Source organism: Pelophylax lessonae (genome assembly GCF_965119305.1).
Source record: "Pelophylax lessonae genome assembly, chromosome: 10".
NCBI lineage: Eukaryota > Metazoa > Chordata > Amphibia > Anura > Ranidae > Pelophylax > Pelophylax lessonae.
This window is the reverse complement of record NC_138777.1, coordinates 217,091,435-217,104,629: the sequence shown is the minus strand read 5'-3', so window position 1 is coordinate 217,104,629 and position 13,195 is coordinate 217,091,435. Positions and strand designations below refer to the sequence as shown.

At 45.0% G+C, this 13,195-nt stretch overlaps 1 protein-coding gene across 1 annotated transcript in view; it reads left to right on the top strand.

Annotated features, from left to right (window-relative positions):
- The window catches only part of TDRD12 (tudor domain containing 12), a 146,052-nt gene that overhangs the window by 81,468 nt on the left and 51,389 nt on the right, over nt 1–13,195 (top strand). The window contains exons 16-18 of the mRNA XM_082271054.1: nt 2,378–2,506; nt 3,923–4,040; nt 8,721–8,860. Coding sequence (XP_082127180.1) covers nt 2,378–2,506; nt 3,923–4,040; nt 8,721–8,860 — 387 coding nt within the window. The remainder of the gene's footprint in view (nt 1–2,377; nt 2,507–3,922; nt 4,041–8,720; nt 8,861–13,195) is intronic.

Here is a 13,195-nt window from a genome sequence, read left to right as displayed (position 1 = left end):
CTCATCCATCATCTCCAGATGGATCAGACAGACGGTGACTCAGGCCTATTCCATTAAAGGTCAGTTTTCACCTTTCCTGTCATGGCACATTCTACTCGGGTGCTGATTGCTTTTTGGGCCTTCCGTTGTCAGGTTTCAGTATCACGAGTTTGCAAGGTGGCCACTTGGTAGTCGGTGCATACCTTCACAAAATTCTATAAGGTAGGTACTTTGGCATCTGTGGATGCTTCTTTTGGCTGCAAAGTTTTGCAGGCTGCTGTTTAGGAGGGGCTCTTCCCTCTTGAGGGGTGTTTTTTCTTTAAACCTTTATTTTTCAGTTGGGGCTGACCTGGTTAAGGCTCCTGTGTCCTGGTTAAGGGCACTTATGTTTAGTCTTTGGTTATTTTCCTCACCCCTCATTTTACTTTTACAGGTAAGGAAGAGCTAGCGCTCTGCTGTAAGCTGGATCAAGCACCAACTGACTACAATGATTCTAATAATGATCAAATATAAAACTAGGGGAAGGACAGTATGTGGGCTGGGACAGGTAAAAGGAAGTCCATGGGGAAAACAGTCCACAATATAAAAGCCCTTATGGCAGGGGTGATGATAAGCTGCTTCAAAGGGCTCGCTCTGTATCACAGTGAAGTCACCGCTGTGTAAGCATGTAAGAAAAAGGAGAGAGAGCAGAGCGCCTCTAAGTGCAACAGTTTTATTAATGGGCTAAAAATACACAAGTGGTACAACTCACTAGATGATAGCAAGGTGGAAGCTTGTAATATCCGGTGACAGGTCAGAAGATGGTAGAAGGTCCCAGGGGTCCTGGAAGATGGAGGGGTCCGTGCTGGTCGGATTGGACGGGTGAATGTTGTACAAGGAATCCACCGTCTTCCGGGTGCCGGAAACCAGGAACCACACTGGAACGCAGCGTACGGTGCGTGATGTCACACGGGAGGGGGCGTATCACACGACGCGTTTCAGTGCATGAGCACCCTCTTCAGTGTGGTTCCTGGTTTCCGGCACCCGGAAGACGGAAGATTGTGGATTCCTTGTACAGCATTCACCCGTCCAATCCGACCGGCACAGACCCCTCCATCTTCCAGGACCCCTGGGACCTTCTACCATCTTCGGACCTGTCACCGGATATTACAAGCTTCCACCTTGCTATCATCTAGTGAGTTGTACCACTTGTGTATTTTTAGCCCATTAATAAAACTGCTGCACTTAGAGGCGCTCTGTTCTCTCTCCTTTTTCTTACTCATTTTACTTTTGGCACTGCTTTTGGACGTCCCAGTAGTTATAGTTGGGAGTGCTGTGTCTGTCGATGAACGAAAGAGAAAATGTGATTTTTGTACTTGCCCTAAAATCCATTTCTCTGAGTTCGACGGACACAGCACCCACCCCTCTATGGAGTTCTGATACTTCTAATACTGCTTGCTACTAAACTGATTACCTAGAGCAGAGAGGGGGAGTATATACCAGCTGAGGATGGCCCATGGGAGTAGCCAGGTGTTTTTTGTTCTGCCTCATCTTACTCCTGGAGGAGGCAATATAACCCACTAGTTATGATTTATGGAGCGCTGTGTCCGTCGATGAACTCAGAGAAAAAGATTTTACGGTAAGTACAAAAATTTTACCCTTATGGTTCAACACACTGCACAAGACTGTTCGCTGAGTGGTGGTCCTACCGTGGAATGAAGTTGTGATATTTCCAGTGTTACCTGTATGCACCATACCTGGCTATACCTTCATGTGGTTGACTCAGTGCTTATGGTATCTGAATCCATATTCTCTGGTAAGCAGTGAATCCATATGAGTGGTGGACTGTACACAGTGGTGATTTAAACACATTTGATGGCAAGACTAACTTATACCACAAAGTTTTCACTGAGATCTTCATTCTAATTTTATTCTACATTATATATTTTTGTGGATTTTATTTACACTATATCTCATTTATTGTTGGCACTTTTGCACTTTACGATTCTTTTTCATATTTTCATATTTATTGATATTTTCTCAGCGCTGCACTTTTTTTTATCACAATATTATTGATATGCAATTCATATACTGATATTGTTTAATCTACCGGTTGGAACTGTATTGGTGTTCCTACACTGACTTCTCAATCTATATGTCACATGTGCATGCTGGTGATACATTTGCAACGTCTATAGTACGTGTATTGATTTTTTTCTTAAACCTTAATAAAAAAAAAAAGTTGACTGGCCAGCTCTAAGCACTTGGTCAATCTCATAGCTACTTTATGAAAGTGCTAGAAATGGATGACTGCCAGAGGAATGAGCAGTAGACCTCTTCCCACCAACAAGAATAGGTGGCGACCCTTGCAACCAAAGAAGTATAATGCAGTTATCATATATTTCTGTCTCTCTCTTAGATATTGCACTTGTGTTTAGAATGTGAGAAGCTGTCAGTTTTGCTGCATTGTTTGGATTTCACGCCAGTAAATGCCCAGAAAATTCTCATCTTTACTAGTTCTGATGAAGAGGCCGAATTAATACACAAGGTAAGGGCATATACAAGAGCATATACATTCTTAGCAGTCAGCTTTGCAGTCAACATTTCTTGCCAGGATGATGAACAATGCTTCGATGGATCATCCTATACAGTGCATCCGGAAAGTATTCACAACACTTCACTTTTTCCACATTTTTTGTTACAGCCCTATTCCAAAATTAATTAAATACATTTTTTTCTTCAAAATTCTACAAACTATCCCCCATAAGGACAACAAGTTTGTTTAAAATCTTAGCAAATATATTAAAAATGAAAAAGGAAAAAAAAATCACATGTACTTAAGTATTCACAGCCTTTGCCATGACCCTTAAAATTGAGCTCAGGTGCATCCTATTTCCACTGATCATCCTTGAGATGTTTCTACAACTTGGAGTCCACCTGTGGTAAATTCAGTTGATTGGACGTGATTTGGAAAGGCACACACCTGTCTGTATAAGGTCCTCAGTAAACAGTGCATGTCAGATCACAAACCAAGCCAAAAAGTCTAAGGATTTGTCTGGAGATCTCCGAGACAGGATTGAATCAAGGCACGGATCTGGGGTAGGGTACAGAAAAATGTCTGCAGCATTGAAGGTCACAATGTGAACCTTGGCCTCCATCATCCATAAATGGAAGTAGTTTGGAACTACCAGTGTTGAGCAGGGCTTGTCTCTGACCAGCTCTGTAAAACTCCAGAGTGCCCTGGGTGGTGCAGCCAAGCTGTGATCACTAGCATTTGTGAATGCATTTCTCACAAAATTACTTCTGTCAATCCGCAAAAAAGTTGGATGGGTGTTTCTCCAATCTGTTCCTAATCTTGAGGCCAGGTCTGTCATTGTTTGAGAAGTTTAATTCAGTGGTCTAGAAAGAAATTGTATTTGCAGGGGATGAACTGGTTAACCCATACAAGAGCACCTAGACGGCATCTGAGCATCACAACCCGAAAATGCTGTTTAAATCATTTGTAGTATTCAAAGCAAACTCAACCATCCATCCATGTCTCCATGCTTTATTTTGTTGAGAAATTGTGAAAAAAAAAAACGCCTAGTATTTCTAGGTGCTGCCATTTTGATTATAGGCAGATGATTCATGTAGCATTTACTTTCTGGAATCTCTCAGCCCTTATCTCAGGCATTCAGGCAGGAGGGTGTGCTTAGATGAGACAGCCCCTTCTCCTGATTAAGGAAAAAAAATGCCCATGAAGATTCCCAGGGATCTATGACATTTTGGCCTAGGTCAAAAAGCAGGAAGCCACTTAAGAAATGTTAAAAAAAAAAAAAAAAAAAAAGTGTACTTCAAGTAAATATAGTAATGTACCTTCCTATTTACTATTGCTAGCAGCAAAAGTATTACAAATAGTAAATGTTGATTGAGCGAGTAAAGTTCTGCTTTAAGATCTTTTTTTTTTTTTTTCTTTTCATTTTAGGTTGTGAAGACCCATCCCACCTACAGTCTGTTGCTGCACAGTAAAGAAGTGCACAACTTCACCTACGTTTTGGAACAGTGGAAGAGGGTTTTCAGTCGTGGAACACTGTTGACCCTGGGTAGGTCAAGTGCTGCTTGAATGTTATCTCTTAGGGTCCTTTCACACGGGCGATCAGATCCGGTCCGCCTGTCAGTTTTCAGGCAGACCGGATCGGATGCTGCATGCATCCCTATGGAGCAGCGGATGTCAGCAGAGACTTCTCCGCTGACACCCGCTTCTATCCGATCCTATCCGTTAAACCCTATTTTCCATCCATCTGGCGGATCGGATGAGAACGGACAGGCGGTCCGTTCTCATCCGATTCCCCCATAGAGGACAGTGGGGTTTTGAAAGCTCCGTCTCCGCACACCGAGCAGAGACAGAGCTACCATCCGCCTGCTCAGCGGGGATTGGCGGATCGATCCCCTGCTGAGCAGAGAACGGACCTCGTCGGACGGCACATCATGTGAAAGGACCCTTGTTTGTCCTTTGAGGGACACATATGAAGTCTTAACCTTTCTGGATTACACTGCCACATGCAAGAGGATTGGACATTTGCAAACACAACTGTAGGCCAATGAGGTAGGTGTGTATGGGCTGTGGAGCTACTCTGGGTAGGTAAAAATCTGTTAGACCTAAATCCTGGTGTGTATAGAAAGATAATGTGGTGTATACCTTCCAATAAATGCAGTAGTATGTCCAGCGATAGATGATTACAATGGCTCAGTCAAATAAATCAATTAATAAATCATTCATAAAAAATAAATAATAAATCATTCAAAAAAATCAAGCGATAAATTAGGCAGATAATTGATATCCAGTGCTGAGTGACAAATAAGTGAGGGGTCCAATGCCTGTATCCACACTAAATCAATAATATACAGTGCTGGGTGACAAATATATAGGTGAGTGGAACAATGTCCACTATGAAGGTGTCTCAGTGCTTTGAAAAAATATATTTTACAGTGAATAAACAAACAATATTAATACCACCAATAAAAATTGCAAATTTGCTAAATTATAAAGTGCTGTGTGTCACACTCATATGTGTACAAAAGTGCAAAGGAGAAATCTATAAATCAAGTCCAATACGCTGTGTGATACAAAGACTATCAATACCAGTATGGTATTATAATATAGACAAGGTGCTGTGTGCAAGGGAAAATTCCCAAAACTAGAGTCCAATAAGCTGTTGAAGGACTGTGCTTTAAGCTTGTGCCAAACAGGAGTTTTATTAGGCCCCTTTCACACTGTCCATCCCTCGGACGGACTCCGTTTATCCCAGCGGGGGATCGATCCGCCGATCCCCCGCTGAGCAGGAGGATGACAGCTGTTCTCCGCGCTGTGTGTGGAGACACAGCTGTCAGTTCTCCATACATCTCTGTGGAGAAATTGGATGGGAACGGACCGTCGGTCCGTTCTCATCCGATCCGCTGGGCGGATGGAAAATAGGGTTTTCATCCGTCCAGATTTGATGGATCGGAGTGGATGTCAGCGGACATGTCTCCGCTGACATCCGATGCCCCATAGGGATGCATGGGGGGACTGTTCAGATCCTCCAAAAAAAAGGCAGGCGAAGCTGAACGGTCCGCCTGTGTGAAAGAGCCCTTAGAGTGCTGGTGCTGCTCTGGGTCCTTGCTGTGCTCGGTGCGGTGCTCTTCTCCCCTATTGTAGTTACATTCACCGCAATTCCTTCCTCATAAAGGGGTAGCGAGCCTTGAACAGCAAATTAAACCCTGGATGATCCTATGTATCCCTCTGGGCGTTTAGTGGATGGTCTACCGTTCCTGGTCCCTTGTAGATATGTGTATCCAAACCACGGAGCCTAGCTGTTGTGATCCTGTGGGCTTCAAACAGATGTTGACCCATATGGAGAAAGTAGACATTCCATAGTGTAATATTGTATCAACTGTTTTTATTAAATAAATAATATCCACTCACAAGTTCAGTAGTATACGGCAAACTGTACTGAAATGGCGTCCGTGCCGGATTTTCAGGTTGCGGATGCTTTCCACGGGCTGGAACCAAACTAGCGCAAATGACGAACTGTCCCGCCCTACGCATTTCGTCACAGCTGACGTCATCAGGAGTGGCCAATTGATTTATTAATTGATTTATTTGACTGAGCTATTGTAATCAACTATCGCTGGATATACTACTGTATTTATTAGAAGGTATACACACCAGGATTTAGGTCTAACAGATTTTTACCTAGCCAGAGTAGCGCCACAGCCCATACACACCTACCTCATTTACCTAACTTTCCACATCAGTGAGAAGTATCCAGGGCTGGCAGCAACTCCAAACTGATTGTAGATATTTTCTATTGCGCAGGATTTTAACATAATACAACTATAGGCCAGCCCAGAATATTATGCCTGTTTCACAACTATGCGTTTTTTGGTGCTTTTTGCTGAAACGCACTACAATCCATTTACCATGGTTTCCTATAGTACACGTTCACATCTATGCTTTTTTTTCAGCAACTGTGTTTTGGAAAAAGTCAGGTTTTTTTTTTTTTTTTTTTATTCGTCCTATAGACTTCAATGGAGAAGCTGCAGAAAAGCATGTAATTTCCCGTGATTTTGCTGCGTTTAGCCTTTTTTAAGCTGCCCAACCACAGATTGGTCTACAAAAAACAAAAATGTAAAATTGCAACAAAATCGTCCTGTTAAATGGACTGTAGTGCGTTTCTGCAAAAAGCACCAAAAAATGCAAAGGTGTGAACCAGGCCTGACTCATTCTCCAATCACCAGATTCCCAGGATACACAACTTTTCTTGTGCTCTGCTGTATTAGAATGACCTATTTTTTGGCCAAAGCTACAGAGTCTACTTCCCGCAAGGTGTATAATTGGACATGGAAGGCATACATTACTTTGTGTAAATCTCTGGGCTTCTACCCTGAGAGTTTCTCCATGGGAGCAAACCTCTTCTTCAGGCAGCAGATCTTGACAAGCGCTTGCCGACCGCCGCACGACTATTTACGTCGGCAGTCAGCCCCTCACAGGCAAAGCGACGTAGGGCTACGTCACTAGTCTGTGAGGCTCTAGGGAGCGAGCGTGCGCCGCCGGAGGCGCGCTCCCGCGCGGTCACGGCCGGGCACTTGCGATCGTCCGTTACACCGGAAGAAAGGCAGGCGGCTAATGTAAACAAAGCCGCCTGTCATTCTTCCCTGTGTAAGAATGGAGATCAGACGGTTCTACTATGTAGGACCGTTGATCTCTGTTCTTACACTAGTTGCCACAGCCAATCACAGTTAGAAACACGCCCCTAGGACACACTTAACCCCTCCCTCTCAATACAGTTAACTCCTTCACTGCCAGTGTCATTTTTACAGTTACAGTGCATATGTATAGCACGGATTACTGCAGTAATATCACTGGTAACCCCAAAAGTGTCAAAAATGTCAGTCAAGGGTCCGATCTGTCCTCCGCAATGTCGCAGTCCCGCAAAATAAATCGCAAATCGCCGCCATTACTCGTTAAAAAAAAAAAAACAAATGACAAAAATCTTTCCCTTTGTTAGTAAACGCGATAACTTTTGCGCAAACCAATCAAAATACGCTTTTTGCGATTTTTATTTTTTACCAAACATATGTAGCATAAAACAAATTGGCCGAAAATGTTAAATTTTGATTTTTACATTTTTTTTGGGGGGGAATTTCATATAAAAAATGTGAAAAATATTATTTTTGCAAAATTGACGCTCTTTTTTTGTTTATAGTGCATGATCAAAAAATCGCACAGGTGATCAAATACCACCAAAAGAATGCTCTGTTTGTGGGGGAAAAAAGGACGTCAAATTCGTTTAGGTACAGCGTCGCACGACCGCGAAATTGTCCGTTAAAGTCACGCAGTGCCGAATCGCAAAATAGGCCCTGGTCAGGAAGGGGGGGGGGGGTAAAATCTTCCGGGGCTTAAGTGGTTAAAAGACTGTTAACCACTTACTATCTGATTAAGACCCTTGTCCAGGGATTCTTCCATGTAGTTTCCCCAGTTACTCCATGTGACCTGAATCTGGTCCTCTGCACACCAGAATTAGCAGTTTGAACCCATTGGAGACATTTCTCTCTCTACATCAATCACAAGGTGGTTTTGCTTGTAGGAGAGAGAAGAAAAAGCGCCTCTGCGTGCAGTCAGTTTACAGGTTTATTAGGGGCAATAGAATACAAGGGGCAAATCACATAGAGTGAAGTAAAACAAGCTCATCAGTAAGTGGAGTCCGGGATGTCAGCACTGGATGTCTGCAATGTGAACTGCCAGGGTCCGCTGCTGCATGGAGGAGGCCAGGTACAATTCCTCAGGTGGAAAGCCGAGTAAAGGGGAAGAAGCTGGACCGCGACGTGGAAAGCAGCGAATGCCATTCCTGGGCATGCGCACTCCTTCTTCGTGAGGCTTTTCGGCATGAAGCATCTGTTTCACAGATTTGCAATGCTACTTCCTAGTCCTTTGTTCTCTAAGTTCTACCTGGTGAACGTTGCAATCTCATCTGATGCCAGCTTCAAGTGTGAGGACCTTCAGGTGGCAGTATAATCCAAGGTTAAAGATTTTCATTATTGCTGCCCAGAGTTGGGCTGGATGGAAGGATGATAAATGTAGAGAAACAGAACTTCTATATTCATCTCCTGTCCCGCCCCTACTGCCTCTTTGGTCCTATTACATGAAAAAGGAGCAAGGTAAATTTGTGTCTGCTTTAATTGACCATATCTGCATATCATATCTGTGCCTTTTTTCTTGATCCTTATGCTTCTGTTTGCAGTGGTTACTGATGACTATGCTCCCATTCTTGATATCACTGATGCCACGTGCATCATCCACTACAGTTTTCCACAAAATACTGATGTGTTAAACAAAAGGCTCTTTTCTTTGCTGGATTACATTCAAAGTAAAATGGATAAGGTAAGAAAGCACACCATGTGATCTCTCGTGTAGCATATTCATTTAGGTAAAGCTTAGGTTTTTTTTGGCTGTCTGAATGAGCTTCTCTTGAAAAGTAATCTTGATTTATACACTAATTGTAGAAAATATCGGACGGTCACAAGGCTTTCTGTCTGTCCTTGCACCATCCATGTTATTATAGAGACACTTTCACCTTGTGTCTCTGCAAGGGAAACCATAACCCCCTGATACTTGCCTTGCTTATTCTTCTTCTGTCCTTGGCTTCCCCCATCCCAGGAGCTTTGAGTCGTATTGCCAGCTATGATGGACAAAATACCAGTGGGGGAGAGCTCACAAAGTGAATATAAGAGGGTTGGCAAGGGAAGGACTTTTGCAGAGAACCTAGTCAATTTTCTCTGAATGGTCAAGGTAACCGTGTCTCTTAAAGCTGAACTTCCGGTACATTTCTTACACACTGCATGAGTTAACTGCTTGTTTTTGTCTAGGTGTTTCTTAGAGCGGAGATATACTCACCTAATCCTCCTATCCTCCCAGCACAAGACCAGTCCCTTCGGCTCCTGCCTGTCCGCAGTCGAGCAGTTTTGTGCAGTGGCCTGTTCTTGACGTCATCATGCCCATAAACTGGCTCTGGACGCAAAGACATCAGGAACAGTCCACCGTTGGATGTGAAGTGCTGTTTTCTGGAGGATCGAAGGATCAGGTGAGTGTAGGCTCAGTTTTCACTCATGTAGTGCAGGTACAGCTCCTCTGCGTGGGAAAACAAATTTTGACCAGAGTTCAGCTTTAAAGCCCAGTTCTAGGAATATCCAAAATTCACCCTTGATTTGAGGTCCTCCAACAAGAGCTCATTAAGTCTGAGGGGGGGGGGGGGGTACAGTGCAGGTTCTGTCTCTTACCTGTCAACCTGCTCCAGCGTGCTCCAGAACTCTGCTCATCTACCTGAAGCGCTGGTCTGCGCTGAGCCTCTGTGCTATCACGTACAATATAGGGGCATTCACCATGTATTATATGTTGAAGAAGCTGAAGTGCAACTGAGGGCGCTACTGCAGCTGGTGTGAATAAGTTGCAGCTCTGAAGGAACCCTGCAGGAGAAGAATAGGGCAAGTGTTTCTCCTTATTCTTCCCTAGGGGTCTCCAAACTTTTCAGTATGAGGCCCACATTGTATATTTTACGGATATTTACAGGTTGTATAAAATCCTTGTTGCATCAGAATCCCCAGCAGACTCCCCGTTACATCAGGGTTCCCATCAGTGTGCCCCTTTACAGAGTCCGGGTGTGAATTGGGGGGTTTGAAACAGAGTATAGGCAGACTCTGCTGACCTTTATCCTTAATCTGTGCACACTGGGGCTATGCCACTGACCATAGCTGTGGACTGGATCGAATCTTGTAGCAGCTCTGCGCTAGGCCGACTGCAACATAGCCCCACTGGACGGGGCTGGCCTGCGAGTTAAATGCCTTGCGAGGTCGCATACGACTGGATCTTGGCCCGAGTTGCAGCGTTCCTCCTGGCCGACAGCCCCCCATTTCGATGGAGAGGGGTTCTGTCTGCAACAGTGCCCGCTTGGTTCCTGGTATGGTGGGTAGCTATCCCCCTTTCCCCCTGGAGGGTTTTGGGGTGGAAGTGGGCCCCTTCTTGGGACACGGTCAGAGCCCCCGGGTTCCTCTCCTTCCCTCAGGCAACCCCCCCCCCCCCCCCCCCGCCAAGTCCCTCATCCTGCCCCCCTCTCCATGCTGGGGTTTTTTGGGTGGTCTGGGCACTTTCTTGGGATGGAGGCAGGGCGCTGACTGGCGATGGTGGGGTGGGGGTATGCGCCACCGGGACCTGGATGATCAATTGTGCCGGAGGGGTTGTACCTAGTGGGAGCTCCTGCCAGGGTGTCCAGCCCCCCCCCGGGCAAAATCTGTCCTTTCATACCCTAGTGCTGACTCTTGGATCATTTTACTTCCTGATCGCCGTACGTGTAGTGCATATTCTCCTGGTGACTGCAGATTCCTGTTTCTGCTGGTTGGGAGTCTGGTGGGGTCCTTTCCCTCTCTGCTGAGGATCGCTTGGTGCTTTGGGCCTGGCGAACGGTTGGTGCTGCCAGCACGGTGGGGGTTGTTTCTTAGCAGGGTTTTACACTTTTTGTGGGGTCCCCCTGGTGACTCATGGAGTCTTTGAAGCACATTTCCCCACCTGATTTCCTCTCTGAGTCTGTGGGGCGCTCCGGGTCCCAACCAATCATCCATGCACTGACTTGCGGTCCTGGAGTCCCTTGTGTTCCGGGCAGAGGTGGCTTGCAGGTGAAGGGCTAAAAAAGCACCCCCCTGCCTCATCTGTCTCATCAGATCCTTAATCTGATATGGCTGCCGCGGACGTGGGTCACCCTGCTGGGTCTGCAATCACGTGCCTGGAATCCTCTGATAGTGAGGAGGATTCCTCCACGTCTGCGACTGCGCACAAAAAGGCACTGGTGGATGCACTGATTGTATCTGTGTGTGAGACCCTGAAGATGGGAAGACGCAGCTGAAGCTGCGACGGAGGTGCAGGTTGTCCTTTGGCACTCACAAGCCATCCAGAGTGGCAAAGGTGTTTAATTTCAATGCCTATTTAAACAGAATTGTCGCTAAAGAGTGGGGATGTCCAAAACATCCTTGTGGGGTCCCTAAGCGCTTTACTATGCATTACCCCTATGGGGAGGTGGTTTTTAAGAAGTGGACTGTGCCACCGGTGGTGGACCCTCTGGTTTCTGGATTAAACAAGGCAACCATGATTCCGGTTGAAGAGTCCCCATCATTTAAAGATCTGGCTGACCGGAAGGCAGAGGCTGTGGCTCACACTATGCACACTCTGGCTGGTTCGGCAATGAAGCCGATATTCACCATTGCCCTAGTGTTGCAATCTCAGACCCAGTGGGCTAAGCTCCTACACCGTGACCTGGAGGGGGAACAGCACCCCCTGCCTTTGCCGAGCTTGCAAACCAGCTGGTCTAGGGGCTGCAGTTTAACTGTGATGCCTCTTTGGATGCGGCTTCCCTGATGGCTTGCCTCTGTTTTGGCAGTGGTTCTTCGGTGTATCTTTTGGCTCAAGTGCTGGTCTGCGGATCAGACTTCAAAAAGGCTTTGACTGATCTTCCTTTTCAAGGAGATGGCCTGTTTTGGAGCTTCCCCGGATGACATCATTTAAAAGATCTCAGGGGGGAAAAATACTTTTCTTCCGTAGGCTACTAAGGGCAAGGAACCTCGTCGTAGATGTGGGCATTCCTTCTCAGCTCATAAGTTTTTTTTCGTCCCTCAGGGTCTTCCCAGCCCGGCTGGGAGAACGACTAATTGTACAACACGAAGTTGATCGATCAGCCTGGGTACATTCAGCCTGCCCATACATGGTTCGAATCTCGTTCCTGCTGAACCGGTCGAAATTTAAACTGTCAATGGCCGGCTTAAGAGTATATGCTGCCATCTGTAACTTCGAATGCAGCAGTTAAGGTGCATTGAGGATAGCTGACCATAGACATGAAATGTTCTAAAAGGTATGCAAAGATTTGGATGGACAAACATGGGGAGATCTAGATTGGCATCTAGGACACAAAGAATGCTGGGTAGGAAGAGCTCTACGGGAATCATTCTGCTGGTAATCATTAATTTCTTCTTAATTCAGCAAACATGCCTGTAAACAGATGTGCTGAAATCATCTTTGCCTTCTGTGTAGGAAAAAGGTAATGAGTTTGGATTGGTCATCCAGTGATTTCCCCCTTGAGTTAAAGTAGAAGTCCACCTTAACACTAAAATTCCTGCATCTACAGACATCCACAATCTAACACTAACCTATCTAACCCTTTAAAGAGAAAATCCGTATACACACCTTTTTTGAAGCTGATCCCGCAGTGAGCTGTGGAGGCGAGTGCAGAAGACTCATCCAACAACGGAAGCCCCATTCTAAGTCTAAGAGTGACGTCACTCTTCATTTATTTCACAGCCGTTGTCGGCTGTGTCCTCTGCAGAGCTTCCGCCACTGGAGATCCGATCGGCTTCAAAAAGGTATGTATACTGATTTCTTCTTTACAGGGCATGATAAGTTAGTGTTAGATTGTGGAGGTCTATAAATGCAGGGATTTAAAAAAAAAAAAAAAATTTTTTTTTTATAAATTATTATTTATTTGTCTCAAGATTAAAACAATGAATACAAGAGTGAAGCATAACATAACAAAGAAATTTTACTAATTTTTGTAGTCTTGAATTTTGCACACTAAGCGATAATCACATGATTCCTGTCATAAGTTGCTACAATGACTGATGAAGCATCCAACGCATTTCGATATTATTTTTTCTACTATCATCTTCAGGGTATCTATGT